The sequence below is a fragment of the Drosophila erecta genome, unplaced genomic scaffold (genome assembly GCF_003286155.1).
Source record: "Drosophila erecta strain 14021-0224.00,06,07 unplaced genomic scaffold, DereRS2 tig00000055-arrow-pilon, whole genome shotgun sequence".
NCBI classification, from domain to species: domain Eukaryota; kingdom Metazoa; phylum Arthropoda; class Insecta; order Diptera; family Drosophilidae; genus Drosophila; species Drosophila erecta.
In genome coordinates, this window is record NW_020825200.1 from 15,968,398 (window position 1) to 15,985,283 (window position 16,886).

The 16,886-nt window shown below is 43.3% G+C and overlaps 3 protein-coding genes across 3 annotated transcripts; 1 reads left to right on the forward strand and 2 right to left on the reverse strand.

The window, feature by feature from the left end:
- The first annotated feature begins 1,262 nt into the window (after window positions 1-1,262).
- Window positions 1,263-15,511, forward strand: LOC6542794 (serine/threonine-protein kinase meng-po). Its single transcript, XM_001970029.3, has 2 exons — window positions 1,263-2,046; window positions 13,302-15,511. The coding sequence occupies exons 1-2, from the start codon at window positions 2,034-2,036 to the stop codon at window positions 14,657-14,659; spliced, it is 1,371 nt and encodes a 456-aa protein (XP_001970065.1). The 5' UTR covers window positions 1,263-2,033; the 3' UTR covers window positions 14,660-15,511.
- LOC6541135 lies at window positions 4,106-5,112 on the reverse strand. Its single transcript, XM_001970030.3, has 2 exons — window positions 4,614-5,112; window positions 4,106-4,548 (listed from the first exon to the last, which is right to left on the reverse strand). Exons 1-2 carry the CDS (start codon window positions 4,991-4,993, stop codon window positions 4,140-4,142), a joined length of 789 nt encoding a protein of 262 aa, XP_001970066.1. The 5' UTR covers window positions 4,994-5,112; the 3' UTR covers window positions 4,106-4,139.
- Window positions 6,860-7,283, reverse strand: LOC113564127 (E3 ubiquitin-protein ligase RNF4). The gene has a single exon (XM_026979336.1). The coding sequence runs from the start codon at window positions 7,275-7,277 to the stop codon at window positions 6,957-6,959; it is 321 nt and encodes a 106-aa protein (XP_026835137.1). The 5' UTR covers window positions 7,278-7,283; the 3' UTR covers window positions 6,860-6,956.
- Window positions 15,512-16,886: the final 1,375 nt, after the last annotated feature.

A 16,886-nucleotide genomic window follows, 5' to 3' on the forward strand; every position in this document is an offset into this window, starting at 1 on the left:
CGGATACGGAGCACACACGGCAACACCTTTGACAGGACTGGGACTCCGACTCCGGTGTCCTTGCGTGCCGACAAAGTTAAGAGACCGCCCATTCTTGTCTACTTTATTTGCATTGCATTAAAAAACCGCCTGGTATTGGGATTGCCATCACAGTCGTTTCTGCAACTGGGGCGGTAATTAATTTCGGTGGGGCGGTATGGGGTGATATACTCAGATGGGGTGGGCATAACCTGGTAATTTGAGGTAATGCGCCAGATTAAGTTTATTTACTTTGGAGGCGGAGCCGGTTAAGAACTACCACTGATTTGGGTCAGCGAGTTTTACAAGACGAAAGTGATACGCTTGAAAGTAGGTTGTATTGCTTACAGGCATTAATCGTAATCTATTGTACCGCTTGTTGCAGCCACCGTCCATTTTAGTGAAAGCCCATCTCAAATCGATTACATGGGATCGTCCGCTGAGCGTTAGCGCCATCTGGGGTTGGGGTTCGAAAGAGGTGAAATGGGGCGAAAAATCTGCATTCAATTTATTATATAATTTCTAAACTCCATAACTCAACTTATCCTAATCGGATTTTGAGGTGGCATATCTCTAAATGTTTCTGGTGCAATTCTCTAAAAATCTGCATTCAAATTTAATTTTTTATTTATAAACACTTTTTTTTTAATTTTTCTGATGTATGATGTTATAGAAATTCAAAAAAATGACAAAATATCCCAAGGCGGAAGTTCTATACTCCATACCTCAACTTATCCTAATCGGATTTTGAAGTGGCATACCTCTAAATGTTTCTGGCGCAATTCTCTAAAAATTTGCATTTAATTTAAGAGAGAGAGAGATGGAGCTCTCTTCAAGGCATGCATGCAGGAGGACGCATCCGAATTCCTGGCCGGCGACCAGCAAATGGTAATGAAGCAGCAGTCACATATTCTTAAGAGCTTTGAAAATTGATTGGCGGCACTGGACGATAGTGTAGATCGATGGGCAAAATACTGTAACTATCGGCACATGACTGGCCACACTGCAGAAATACCAAGACCACCGAGTGGCAACGCCGCACCAACGGAAGATATCGGAAGTTGGCAACAATCATGCATTTCTTACCAATTTGATAATGTATTTTCAAAAATTAAACCCCGCGGCCTAGAAAACAGCAGCGAATCTAAAACAAGTGAAAAGTTCAATTTCCAGCCAAGCACTATGAAGTGCTTACATTAAATGAAATCAAATTGACAAAATTGACAGTTATTACCAATAAAAAAATAGATGTTTCACAAATAGTATGTGTATTCTGAAACAAACATATACACACATAAACATATATATTCGTTAAAAAAAAAAAACAGGCTGGAAATTATATTTGCTTCAGACACCTATAGCGTATTATTTGTGCATCAAAGTGAAACAAATTGCGAGTAGTATTCCTTAAGAGCTTAAAAGCTTAGGTTGCCGACGAGCGCCTTCGGCTCTCGGTTTTCCATGCAAATATAAAAACCGAACTGTCTGGGAAATGGAAAATCATTCATAACGGAAAACTCCTGGCGTGCGGACGTGAAAGTGCCGTGATTTCTGCGTTGATTTCTGTCGCGTCTTTCGCTGCTTGTGTTTTGTGTATTTTTCCCGTTTGCCCGTATATTCTTTGCGCCTATACTGCCCGCTACTTAGTATCCGTTCGGAACAAGAAAAAGAAAATCGCGACGAGAAAACAAGTCAACTAAAATACCCCATTCATCTTGTTCTGCCAACTTATTTCTAATTGTGAAGCAACCTTGAATTTCCACCTCGCGCTGGAAATTGCGAAACAAAAACAAAGCGCAAAATCTATTGTTTACCGAAAACTAGTCAATTACCAGCGATTTTCGCCTATTGCAATGTGACTTTCCAAGTGAGATCGCAGCTTTTTTGTCGTTTTGTTTGGCCAAGAAGACACTTTCTAAAATCGGTTACTAACGGCTTTCAATAGTCGTGCTCAAAAAGTGCAAGAGAGGATTAAGGATTTGGGATTACTGATCAGGGAAAACCAATCGTCAGAAATGGGCACTATCGGTGAGTAAATCCATCTCTCACCCTATTGCTTCTCCATAAGTTTGAAGTTGTTTTCGGGTTTCTAAACTATAATTAATCTACTTACTCTACAACCCAACTCAGTAGTTATCATCATGAAATTTGAATATATTTAACCATACATGTATATTTGCCGAGCTATAATTAATATATGTCATGTTTGCTCCTGATTCCAATTCAAATGTATTCCAGCCATGAGTTCATTTGGTCTAATTGCTCTGCTTAAATTAATTATAAATGGTTTGCTGATCCCAGACTATCATTAAAAGACCTTTCCTCTCTATCTGGTTGACATCGTACTTTTCCTGGAACCTCTCATTTTCCTACCGCTCCCGAAAAAGACATTTGTTTCTCGGAATAGTTCTTCATTTGAGTGCGGTAATTGCCAGGGGTTATCCAACAGTTGCTGTCGTCCATTCCGATTACCCTTTATTTGCCCAGGACAACTGCACACGAGTCGAGCTCAGTGGTGACCCAACACTGTGTTTATGTAAATCATCCTTTTCAGAGCGCTCACGCAACACTGACGAGATTCATTTCAATCAAATAGGATGTGGAAGTCCATCCCCTTGCCAACGCCTCGTTCATTTCCATTTTCTGCTTACTTTTCAATTATCCTGGCTAAAAATAAACCCACACAGCCCACATGGAATACGAACCTGCTTTCAACACCAGCCCAAAAAGAAAAATTGATATGTGTATATAAAGAGGGAAAAGAAAAGAACAGCAAGCGACAAATGACAACGACGTCATTATCATAAACATGGTCTGCCCGCTAAAATGTCATGAATTTTGTTTATCAAAAATGTGTAAAATAAACTAGGCGGCTGGGGATAGACCCTAAAACCATAATCGAATGACGCACGAGCCTCTGATTTTCTTCCCCCACGTTGAAATGAGCATACATATGCGGCTGTGGCAGCCGGTCATTAGCCAGGTGGCTTTCGTATCCTTGGTATCCTTGGGCGCGAAGGCCCTACAATTCAAAAACCACCATCCTTTAGGGGGCGCCCACAAATGCGCTCTGATTGCCATCTCGGTGGGCAGAGTTGGGTCCTTCTGCCTCAATGGGTTCATTGTGATGAGCCCCACACGACAGTTGCATGCTCAAGTGCCACCTGCGGTCCTTTTGAATGCCATCCTCGGGATGTGACTTGTGTCTGACCGAATCGCATTTAACACGCTTCAGCTCAGCTCGTGAAACATCCTCGAGCCAGTTTTCCTGCTGGCGCTGCTGAAAGTTCAGGGGTGAATAAAACCATTGATAACAGAAGTGACCCTGCAACACATTACGCCCATGACAGTGTAGCGACAAAATAAAGGTCACTTTCGCAATGTCTGTGGGCCCTGACTTCACTTTCACTTTTTTGCAGATTAGCTCAAATCTTCTCTGTCTCCATCAGGTTCTTTTTTTTACATTAGTAGACAGGGCTGCATTTTGAGTGGATATTGAGGGATATAAAAGTACTTGAGCTTTTCTTTTGTGTAAGGGATTTTATGATTTAAATGGCTATCAAAGAGCGTATTATCGAAAATAATGTAAATCGAGTCTTCTTCGAGGATTTCGGTTTTACTTCTAGACAAATATAAAATATCAAAATATTATGGATTTGAAACACAGTATTTTCAAGCAGATTTCATCTAATATTTAGTCGCACTCCTGCACTCCGTTGACTTTTTATTAAGCGTGACATCTGAAGTACTTGACTTTTAAAGAAAGCACAGAGGATGCAAAACGACAAGTAAGTGTCCAGCTCCCAATCCAAGCTAACCAAGCCCATCGCCCCCTTGGCATCGCCTGCAGCGGTTGCCACCCCGAAGATTTTCCGGGTGGTCGGTTCCACTGCTTGTCCTGTCCGGATTCAATTTGCAGGCACTCGAGCACCATTTGGAGGAGCTGCACCCTCCTTCTGTCCGAAATATGAGCTTAGTTTGGGGCTTCTCTTTATTGGGAACAGAGCCCCACAAATGTTAATGGGATGTTCATTAATATTGATTAGTTGTATAGGCAGCCATCACTACCCAATAAATCGAATTTCATTTAGGGCTTCTATTTATTGCTCGTTTTGGCTTGATTAAATGCGACTGACATACTTTAAATTTGCTATGTTTTGGTGGGAACACTTCAGCTTCAAGATGGGGCAGGTTTGGATCGGGTATATGCACTTGCAGTACACAAAGTGGTCTTTCAGATACTCCTCGAACTCCTCCATTAGGGATTCGTTTTGGAGCAGGTCTCGGTACTCCTCCACACTCTCCAGATTCACGGGATCCAGCTGATGCATGAAGCACTTGAGCTTCAGCACTGTTGCGTACAAGTAGTTGAATATGTCGACGGCCATGATCTTGTGGTACCTGATGCTTCTATGATGGCGATCGCCCATGATGAAGGGCGTCTCGTGGGTCTTGTCCAGACGTTCGTAGGCGGCATAGAACTCCTTGCACCGCTGATTGATTTCCATCAGGGAGTTCTTCATTTTGTTGCTGGGGGTGTACGAGTATAACATTTAATGTAAATAATTTCGGCAAGGAAGTTCTATGCAACTTACTTCGAAGCTCGCAGCACCTCCAACTTCTCCTCGTACTCGTTGATTATGGCCTCCTCGGTGGACAAGGTGTATACCTCGGGGTACCGACAGCTCTGCTCCGAACTGATCAGGATCAGGTATCGTTGGGTTAGCAGCCATACCCGTTCCACCAGTATCTTCTGGGCCTTCATTTCGCAACGATATAGATTGTAGTATTCCTTATAACGCATCTCCAGGTGCACAAGGAGCCCCAGAACTTCTGCCTCAATCCCGTAGTGCTTCTTGAGCTGCTTCGTTAGATGCGGCTCCTCTTCCTCCATTTTGGATGCTCTGTTTTCCGATCTGCGATCCAACTTGCATGCAACTTTGGGTTCGAACAACAACTCAACTCTGTGTTCCATTTTGTTTATGTACTACGTGTAGGGTGTGTGGTGTGTGTGTTAACTGCCTGACTGTCTGAGAAAATCGTGTGGATATAGAATGGAGCTGCCTTCAAGGCAGACTAGATGATAGCCATCAATTTGGGTGCTCATCCCTTTCGTCAGTGGCCTATTAGATCTCTAAGGCTGAACTAATTTGTTTGGCATCGGTCAGATAGGAAAAAATCACTTTTAATTAGGATCAGATTTATATTTCACTAAGAGCAATTTAAAAAAGATTTGTCTGCCAAAAACATGTACGTAAAAAATAAATCTGCTTCTCAATCGATGAATAGCACGTGGTGGTCAGATATAAATATACAAAATATAATATTTATACGATTGAAATCAGTCAGGCGGCAAGAAGTGCTTTGATTGATTCGATTTCGGACTTTCGGCATTCGAATGCATTGGAACGGAAATCAAATTAGCCAAATACTGCAATGCTGCTGATTTTCCCGAGAGCCAACCACCAACCTATCTTTGTGCACAATGTACACACAGGAAAATCCGTTGGCAATATTTCTTTTGAAATGCGTAATTTTTCCGTACTCATGTTTTGTTGGGCATCATTAATGAAGTGCGAAGCCAATTGCCGCCTTCAGGAATTTTGGCCACAGACAGAACATTTAATACATCTGTATCGATGAGAGTGAAATTCAAACTCGGGCAAACATGAGCAATCCAAACGATTTTTCAATATCACTCAAATAAACAAAAGCAACATGTGAGTGCAGGGTGCGGAAAGTGTGCGCATATTCAATGCGCCCTAATTGGAAAAATGTGTCAGAAACATTGACGGCTGTCAAATGTAAATGGTAAGGCGAAAGGTAAATGTTTAAAAATACCTTAAAGTGAAATGTTATAGCCACAATGATCGTTCATTGTGGCTCCTAATCTGGCTTTCGCAAGAGTCCAATAGTCTTGAAACATTACATTTTTCATTTCAGACTGAGTTGTGAGAATAAATATTAAAAAATGATCCAAAAATATGCACATTTCGCACATCACGACTGAGCATTGTTTACGATTTCGGAATTTTTAATTGCCCCAGCGGCACACGCGGCGTATGCGCGATGTCTTCTTCGGTGTAATGTGTTTAGGCTATTTTGGGCAAGACAAGTGCTTCTTGTGCGCCCTCAAGATGTGTTTTCTCAACACCAAATTGTTAATGTGCAATTAATTCTCGCGAGAGGTTGCAAAATCTCGTTGATTGTGTTCAATTAGAGGCGAAGGTGCAATGAACCTTTCGAGATAATTGGAAAAAGGGAAAATACGGTATTCGTTCTGTGGGTAAACGTTCTGTTTTTGTACTTGCACTAAGTGGGCTAATGAAACTTACAAAGCCAATCAAATTTCGAAATTCATGCAGTAATAAAATGTCTATAAGCAGACTATACTTTATACTATCCACTATACTCTAATTACTTTAGCATTTTGAAAATAATTTCTTAATAAAATATGCTCTTCATAATGCATCCAAGAGGCATGTCCCCGGTGCTCTGGTGTGGTTTATATCATACCCATTTCATCTTCTGCCGTCCGCTTCTTTCGCTTTCTACGCGTTGAGCCGTGGGACAAGGTCGTGCCGTCGGCTGTCGGCTGTCGGCGCTAGAAATATTATGGCTAACCGAGAGATGAAGTATATATCTGCTCCCCGCAGAAGATACATCCATCTGTATCTGTGTTGGACTGCACAGGTCTTTTCGGCCCACTGAGTCTGTGCTCCGTGCGTTTGTGACGCGCTTTTTCCCATTGACACGCAATAAAAATATGTGCTCAAAAATTGTAAAAACTCATAATAACCACATTTAAGATTTGATGGTACATAAGGGGTCTGCTGCGGCTGATCCTCTAGTATCAATATTAGAAACACAAACATTATAGATACACATTGATAACACTTATAAACGATAACGAATTTGAACGCAAGGGCACCTCAGTATTAGGTGTATATGCGAATGTACTTCTTCACGGACTTCTTGCATATGGGGCACAAATGGAATAGAATCTTGGCGGTGGTCAGGCATTTCTTGCAGAAGACGTGGCCGCACATGGTGGTCACCGGCTGCTCCAGAGCACTCATGCAAATGGGGCACAAGTAGAGGCCATTGTTCCCATCGGGTAGGGGTCTAATGACTGGCTGTTCCTCATCGATTGCGGTCAAGTCAATGGTCTCCAGGGGCTTTATTCCGTCGGCTGCTCGACGCAGTCCCTCCACCTTCAGTGGCTTCCAGCGCAACAGACTTTGCCAGGACAGTAACATTAGTTCACTTTTTAGAAAATATAATATGCTAATTATATAAAAAAAAGACTGAACTAGAACTCAAAGGTTCTTTGAAGTGTCAAACTTCCGCTTTGACACCCCGAATTTGAATTACTACCTAAAGTAAATGAAATAATTCTTAGTTCATGTATAGGTCGGGCTACAATGTACAAACAATGTATAAACAATGGCAGAGTCCAAAAATATTGTGCGATTGCTTTTTCAAAAAAGAGAAAGCGAAGTTAAATGCGTGGGGGAAACGGTGAATGCTTTTCTCCTCATTTTCTGTTTTCCTGACGCTGAAGAAAGCATTTATATTTTAATTCGTGTGAATATACGTACGGGTATACGTGTGTAGTATTTAATAAATTATTAATTTTCGCTACGCTTTTGCAGCTCAAACATCACATGAATCGTCTATTTGGTCGGGCCAATAAATGTCTATTATATAAATGGAAAATATTTTACGCAGATTGGGCTTCATATGTGTGTGTCTTCGAAAATCGAAAATCGAAAACGTTGACGAATATTTCGATTGAACATCCATATTATTTCTCTAATTAATGTCCCTTTCCTAGGAATATTATAACTCGTTGTGTCTTTGCACATATTTGACAATAGGGGAACATTTTATTATTTTATAAGCAATCCACTGGTCAATGGTTCAAAAACCACTTCAAAAGAAGTCAGTTTTAACCAGTTTACTCGTAGTCTAGACGCTGTTTTTTGTTTATACTAGATGCACGTGATGATATTTTCGCCATTGAGCTTTCTCTTGAAATGTTTTTGTTATTGTCTCGCCCGTCTAGAAAATGTTCATCCACTTTTATTTTACTGCTCTGTTTATTCGTGTTAAGTAAATGCTACTTTTGAGTGCATAAAATGACAATTTGTCTGTTTACCCAGGAAAATTGCAATCATAATGTGGCCACTTATTGGGATGATTGCATATTGAGATATAAAATTCACTTGTTAGTGTTTCAAATATGAAATGCACTAGAAGATGTTTAAAGCCACCTAATCTTTTGCAACCTATTGCTCTGCAATTTATTGCTCTACCTTAAGGATAAACAAATCGAATGGCAGGCAATTAATCACTGAACAATTATGCAGACCAATTCAGTGGATTTCCTTTGCTAATATCCGCTTCCTCAACGCGGAAAAAACTCTACTAATTATTTCACTCATCGCAACTTAAAGTTGACGTCAGGTGCTGCGTCCGACAGAATTTCGCTCTTTCAGTTTGCAATGCAAATATTATTATTAGCATTACTTACAATTATTTACGAGCGTTTTCAGTGTTCCGCGAACACATATTACAACCCAAGACCACATGAGAGATATTAAACAGCAATTGTTTGGCCAGCAGCCTCTTGCCAGTCTTATTATTTTCACAATAGGCTCCTTCTCACTCGCGGCGATCTGACCCCCATTAAATGGCCAACTTAATTTATGTAATCTAAGTATATACATACATATATGTACACCTTACCTTCGGCAGGGGCAACTATTTATAAGTATTCAGATATTATTTATGGGGTCTGCTCCATTGCACATTATTCATTTCGGAACATTCTTGCAAGATTTCTTCGATCTACTAGAGCTTTGATAAATGATTTTACGTAGGCACTTGCCTTGACCTTACCTTGAGATCTGTCAGCTACATGAATTTTTTACACGATGTGCCCAGTTTTTTCAGGCTGTTGATTTCCATTCATTTTCGTTTGCGCGTAATTACAAATTTGTTCGCTCCACAGGAGGCTATTTATAAGCATTTTACTCTCGGATATAATGTGAAATAAAGGCGAGCAAATTAAATAAATCGTAAAAGCGGAACTATTAAAATAAATTATGGAAACAGTGCCGTGGGCGGCGACTTGCCGCACTCACTGTGCACTGCCCAGAAGAGTCCACCTCACTTCTTGGGCCAACCAACTCATACCAACTCGGCCCTGCCATGCGGACCACTCACCACTCAAGCGCCACTCGGCACGAAGGTGTTTCTGAAGGAGCCCTCTGTCTGCTCCTGGATCCTCTCGTCCTGGCCAGCACCTCTGCATCGTCACTTGCCACTTGCCACCTGCCACCTGCCGCTCGTGATGGTCATGTGCGCAAATCTCCGAGAGCAGCTGCCTCGGGTTGGTGGTCCACTAGAGTGCTGCCATATATCAATATTTCGTGGACTGGGGAGGGGCGCGCACACGCCTACTTTTCTATAAATATGCTCCGTGGCCAAGAGATAGGGAAAGCGGATTGATCGGTTTTAAAGGTGTTTTATAAATAAAAAAAGAAAATATACAAAATTCGCATCATTCGGGTGCTCTCGTATCAAAACTCATTCGATGCCTAAGACGTAGGATCCAGACATAAAAAAGATCTCTTAATATTATTTATTTAATTTCGGGCTCTGTTGTTGCGCTGTATACATTAAACACCTATATGTATTTAATTTTATTTCTTTTTGTTTATTTTGGTTTTTGTTGCCTTTGGTCTGGCCTGTGGGCGCAGCGGAAATTTTCTTTCAAGTCGTTAATTTTTATTGAATTGTATATTATATTATATTCTGCTTGCGAAAACTTGTTCGACAGGGAGTGAGCAAGTGTTGAACAAGCCTTAAAATAAATATTAGGATTTTTCGAAAACAGCTCATACAAAGTAATAGGATTATTCATTAAGTAGTCAAAATGTTGGCGATTTACGGCTTCCCTTTAGCTCATTTATAAATTATAAATCCTTTTCACCTGTATTAATGATTTCCACCTTCAGCGGAAATGGGCAGCAGGCTAAATGAATGCGAGAAAAACCGAAAAACTACCTCAACGCACCTACAAAAAATCCAAATTGTAATAGAACTATCTTGACCCAATTTCAAGTGCTGTTGTAAACAGGTGCAAGTACACAAAAAAGTGCGCAGATATATAAAGAATTGGATTGAATTTTCCATGAGAAAGACGCGGAGACGCGGCAGCAGATTGTCGTAGGTCCCCCAACCCTAAAGACGCGGCACGTAAAAGCCATAAAAGCCATTCCGACTTTTCCGAGTTGCCGTAGGTCCTGAAAATCAACTTAAGTTTTCCGCCCACATCAAAGCGAGGGGCACTAAGCGAACCAGTTGCGTTGATTGGGCAATCAGATGGGATCAATTGTTTTAAACACTCGATATGGACGGCTGGTTGAACTGGGGGGATTGTCCGGTCGATGGTCCCAAGTCCCTAGTCCGTGGTCTGTGGTCCCCCGTCTCCCGTCTCCGGTCTCCGGTTTGTGGTCTCCAGACTGCCGACGCCTGGCCCGGGCAATTCATCATGGCTCGCTGGACTAAAAGACGGCTGGTCTAAAAGTGTTTGCGTTTATTTTGTAATAATAGGCAACTTACAATCCGATGGAGACCCACAGGCAGCCTCGTCGGCCGAGAGTGGGGCTATATCTGTGCCTGTATGTGGCACGCCGACCGACAACGACTTGCCGATTGACGTCAGCAATGCCCCCAAACTCGCGCACGGTGTCGGGCGGGTTGCCAAGCAGGCGGGAACCGGGACACCAGTCGCTGGTGGAGACCGTCGACCGCTGGGGATGGGGGAGGGCACGAGGATTGGGGTACGGCTACGGCATTTTGTCAGTCACTCATACGAGAGTTGGATGTTCGATGCTGTTGGATGCCGGGCTCATCTCCTCTGCTCTTTGCCCACGGCGAGCGTATCGATTCTCTGGAAGCCCTCGAGTGCTTGAGAGCTTTAGTCGCTTTCTTTATCTTTAAACCAGGCATTGTCATATACAATATGACCAATTGCTGCTGCAACAAGTTAATTATCATAGTAGCTAAGCAGTATATTTATCATTGTTGCCAAGCTTCGTGTTGCATAGGAATACTCATCGGAAGCAGGAATCTTTACACTTACCAGTGATACGATTGTATATATGATTCCCAGCTTGCTGAGTGCATCGGCTGGTCGGCTATAATGCTGCCAAATAATTTCCATTGGCAGGCGCGTCTCCTGGCGCCTTTGTTGCAACTGCATTTCGCATTTCACTTCGGGACGACCGTCCACAGGGATGTTTGTTTATTTTGAGCCACTGTTTACACGACTCCCCTTGCCGGAGGCCGCGAGGCAGATGATTTTCACGGAAATTCGGACTTCCACTGCATATTTAGCCCACCGAAATGCATCTGTGGGAATGCCTGCTGACCCTTTTTTGGCTCATTTGTTTGTTCGGCTATTTTCGGCATGCAAAGTGTTTTCTGCCGCAATGAGAATATCAAGATGAAATGGCCATATCATTTGGATTGAGTGTGCCAGGAGGCGGTCAGAATGCTCTGAATGGTATGTTAGGAAAGTGAAAGTTTGATTTATGGGCACACGCAGGTCGCTGAGACTTTCGTTCGTCTGTTTGGTGGTTTGAAACCATTTATAATTAGTCTTCCCATATCTCCTGGCTGGCCCAAAAGCTTAGTTATCGTTTTTGAAAGATCTCTTGCGGTTGGACACAAGCCAATTACCTCTGGAACGGAAATAGAAACTGCTGTCAAGAACTTAGACACTCTCCAAACTGATGGGTCTGCTTTTTTTGGGGGTTAATGAGGTGCAGAACACTGAATATGACATGTTCCACTTCCTGCTAAAATAATTCAAGAGAAATATATTTCCCCCAACGTTCGATGAAAGATATAAGATACGAATTCCTGTGCAAGTCATATTAAAGTTAGCTGAAACAGTAGTCATAACATTTCGTTATTTGAGTTATTATTCTTATTTTCACCCAATTGTATGAGTGTCAGGACTTGTTTCATATAGATTTGCGAAATTAAGCAGCTCATTTAATATTCTAAATCGGGCAAATTTTACAAACTGTCCCGTAACTATTTATACTTGGTCTTCACAGCCGTACAGATGCATATATTTGGACCCACCTTGAATGGCGTTCATAAGTTTTCGACCAAAAATGCATTTCTCGCATGCCTGGGCTTAAAGTATTTTCCGCCAGCGTCTGGTAGTAATTTGTCTTAGCGGGAAATATTCCCGAATTGATGTAATTACTAATTCGGCGATCCTCCGCCTGCCCAGTGACACCAAATGAAATACGATTTTGATCGTCGAGAATTGATGAAAATGTAGTGTCAAAAAGCATTCGCGCGAAAACTGTGAGAAAATCAAGAGAATCACATCACGCCCTATAAATGTTTTGGTTTTCCAGCTAACGCATTCTATATGCGGATGATGTGTCTGTCCGTGTCCCATCCATTCGGCTGCAAATCAAATGATTTTCGCGATTTCCCGATTTCCCGATTTCCCCGACTATAAATGATAGCCAGTGGAGGTGGGAGGTTGGGGCTGGCACTACGCAGATTGCGGATACCAAAAATCGGAGCAATCGTCGGTCTGCAGTGACTAACTGCTGACGTCTTTGCTGCCGGCCCGCATATATCCCTATCTATATCCATCTATATAACTCACATCGAAGGCAGTCCAGCCCAGCCCGCCGATCTACGCAAGTTCTGCACCAACTTTGTCACAGACAATTTGGCGACGACATCGTCTATTTCTCAGTCTTGGGCGTGGGCGACTCCTTCTCGTTATGGAGGGCGGTAAAACGCTTTTCTATGTTCCGCTGGCTGATAAATTAATAATTCGCATTGTGGAACAACAAATGGACACATGAAAGCAACCGGAGCAGCACATCAAACGCTGGCAGTAAATCATAAGAGCCAAATGACCAAAATTAAATCCAATTAATGATGCTCAAAGTGACACAACACTGCGTTTAATTTGTGGTTGGTCCAGTTGAGGTGTGCATAGCTATAAGGTGTTGCCATGGGCGGAGATTCCATTGAATTTTAATGATAATGCTGTAATGATATAATGGTTCCCTAGCTTAGTGTTTACTTATCCATGTCTTTCGGTGTTAGACCAGGGAATCATTACTCGCGCAGATGTTAGACTGGGTTTGCTTGTTTAGTAAATATATTATGTTTATTTAGCAAGTTGCTAAATTATTAAACAAGTTTTTTTCTGTTTCCTGATCTTGCAGAGAAACGCTCATTCTCCTTCCGGCTGCGACGCTCCTTCGGCGACGGCGGGAGCACCAACAGCCGCAACAGCAACAACAACAGCAGCACCTGCACCAACCACAACAACCAGAAGCGATGCAGCACACCGCTGACGCCGACGAGCACCAGCACCGGGCGGCTGGAGGTGCCGGGAGCGGCCAGCGTGAGCCGCCGGAGCAGCATCTACAAGAAGCCGGACAAGAACGATGGGGGGCAGATCCACCTCATTCCGGACGTGGAGCTGCCGCTGATGACCTTTGCCGACCAGTACAACATCGAGAAGACGCTGGCCGAGGGCTGCTTCGCCAAGATCCTGCTGTGCCGGCACAGACCCACCAACACGCTGGTGGTGCTGAAGGCGGTGCACGCCGAGCTGACCACGATCAAGGAGTTCCAGAAGGAGTTCCACTACAACTACGAGCTGTCGCATCACCACCACATACTGAGCGCCTACGCGGTGGCCTTCCAGACAATGGACTACTACGTGTTCGCCATGGAGCACGCCCCCTACGGCGATCTGGCCTCCAACATCGGACCCAACGGGCTCCACGAGAACGCCTGCAAACTGATCTCGGAGCAGCTGAGCTCCGCCCTCGGCTTCATGCACTCCAAGAGCCTGGTGCACCGCGACCTGAAGATCGAGAACATACTGGTCTTCACGCCGGACTTCACGCGAGTGAAGCTGTGCGACTTCGGGGCCACCACGAAGAAGGGTCTGCTGGTGCACAAGGTGAAGCACACGTGGACCAGTTGCGTGCCGCCGGAGCAGCTGGAGCTGATCAAGAACGAGCGGTTCCAGTGCCTGCCCGTCAGCGATTCCTGGCAGTTCGGCATCCTGCTGTACAACATCCTCACCGGCAATCCGCCGTGGCAGTCCGCCGATTGGGTGAAGGACCAGTCCTATGCCAACTTCATGAAGTACGAGCAGCGCAAGACCACCAAGGTGCCGGACAACTTCCGGCGCTTCTCGCCCCGTCTGATGCGCTGCTTCCGGAAGTATCTGAGCCACGATCCCGAGGACCGCTGCAAGATCACCGAGGTGGCCAAGTACATGAAGGACCGCTGGGTGGAGTGCCGCATCTCCACCTCCAAGTCGGCCACCCTCATCTCGCCCACCAACCACGACCAGGACTCCTGCATCTACCTCAACCAGCGGGAGGGTCGTCTCTCCGGGGATGAGAACAAGCTGCGCTTCAAGCGGATGATGTCCACCTACGGACTGGACATACCCATCGACCAGGCGATGGTGCGGCGGCGGGTGTGGGACTGGCTCTCCACCTGCGACGCCAACTTTGATCCGGACGTGGAGAGTCTGCACGCACTGGATCTGCTTCAGTAGAGTAAGAGTAATCTCCAGCGAAGAAATCACCCTGAAAATCCAAACAAAAGGGAGAGAAACCGGAATACATAAATAACCTCTGGATTTTTCCAAAAATGTTTGAGAAACAAAAAAAAACTATGAAATTGCTGTGTAAATAAGACGATATCGGCCAATTAGAGAGCGGAACAGGGATGTATATCATCGTCCTAAACGGAAACGGTTTGAATTTGTGGATCTATAAGATCGTTTTTGTAGAGCAGAGAAGTCACTTCTCGACGGTTTTTTCTGTTGTTCTGCGAGTGCAAAATCCCAGAACTGAAATTAAGTATAACTTTATATAGATGAATTTTGGTAAAACTAAGTAGTAAGAATTTATAGGATATTGAATCCCGGTATGAAAACAAAAAACAACACGTAACGGATAACTTTCCAGTAGTGTTACCCTTCTAGTCTTCCGCTCGATGATTTTCGTAATACTCTCAATGTATTTCTATAAGAAGTTCTATAAGTGTACTATAATGTGTGATTTACGCGTTACTTACTTTATATGTCGAGATACAAACTACTGCAATTATCTAGAAATATACCTTAGAGATATGTATGTAAGGAGTGCCCTTGGCGCACTCACGACCAATTATTAGATGGCTAAGGTTTGTTTTATATCTGTAATAGACCATAGACCATACGTGTATTTGTGTAGCTATCCCTATTATGATCCCCCACTGAAGTGCAGATGCCATTTGTGAGTGTCAAACGATTTTGTACATACTATTTAATTGCATACGACTGTCAAATGATACTTATATGTATTTACCAGTTAATACCCTATGTATACCTATGAAATGCTAAATATATAGTGCCGTAAACTGAGTTTATTTTAAAAGCGATTTTTCAACATAACTAGTGGAATCCAGTTTCGCTGCCACATGTTCACTGAAGATTTTGGCAAACAAGTCTGCACAAAATCCGCCTGTGCGATTTGCAAAACAATCGGGGGATCCGTTTCTGGAGAAGCCACCTACAACTAATGGTAAATATCTGTTATTCGAATTTCAAAAAATATTTATTGGTGTTTATATCGCGCTGGTTGTTTGGCTAATTACTCTGTGTTGTTCGCGAAGGTCACTCAGATGATTTGCTTCGACATTGAATGTCACGGTTTCCATGGAAGCGGAGCCGGTGGAAAACAATACGCTCCCGTCCAGCGTTTGTTTGACCAGTTCGCGCTGTTTGCTGTGGACGTGGACAGGATGTGACGCCGCTGCCATTCCGCAGTTCGGTCTCCGATAAACACGCGCTAAGGTTAATTCAACAAAGGTGAGGTTACGCCGTGTGCTGGGTGGGCGGACCAATTGTTTGCACTACGCGCTCCACGTAATGCCGTTGAATGGTTCCATTCCGGCTGCCGTGAATCTGGGGCCGCACGGATCCGGTCCGAATTCGATCGATTGGCCAAGTGATTGATTAATGCCTTCGGCTAACCTGTAATTAAGTCGAGCGCCTGGGGTCAGTGTCGCTCACCTTGACTTTGCTGGCTGAAACATCCGAGTTGAAGATATTTTTTAACGAGCCGCATGCCAGCACTTAAATGTTTTTATTGCCCAGCGCAGAACGTGCCGAATGCCGGCCCGGCTAGACGAAGAATGTGAAAGTTTTTTAAGACGCCTGCTTATAAAAAATGCAAAGAATGTCACACTTTTGTTGAAAGGATCGCGCTCCTCTGCACACGCCTTTCTTATATTAAGGATAATCTTCCCCCGGTACTTTATTACCTTTTTAGATTGTAGAACATTCTAATATTGTTCAGTTTTAATCATTGTCCATCGTTTGCATATTTAAATTTAAATAATTCGCTATGCTTCAATAGATGTCCCGATGGCCTTTGATTATTTTATTTTGATAATAAGTATTCTACAAATGAATTAACTAGCTTGATTCCCAAGTGAATATAATGTTCGATAGCTGTCCACGTGTACGAATACCTTAGGAACTCAACCTAGCAAACTGATTGGGTGCCCATAAATAACAGATGCCATGTGATCTGCATACTTTCACGCCACGCGTACCGAATCCGCAAACTGAAAGTCAAAATGCGAGTGCAGCAGTTCGGTTCTGGGTTCAAAGCCAGATAGAAAACTTCTAGGACGAGACGATCGTTTATGGATCAATAAATATACAATTTATGCCATTTAATTAGTTGTTATTGGTGTAAAACTGTCCGAGTATCAAAACATGTTGTGCCGCG

Coding starts and splice junctions, on each gene's coding strand:
- LOC6541135 (XM_001970030.3), bottom strand. CDS start 4,993: ATGGAACACAGAGTTGAGTTGTTGTTCGAACCCAAAGTTGCATGCAAG. Junction 4,549..4,613: donor GAGGTGCTGCGAGCTTCGAA/GTAAGTTGCATA, acceptor GTACACCCCCAG/CAACAAAATGAAGAACTCCC.
- LOC113564127 (XM_026979336.1), bottom strand. CDS start 7,277: ATGTTACTGTCCTGGCAAAGTCTGTTGCGCTGGAAGCCACTGAAGGTG.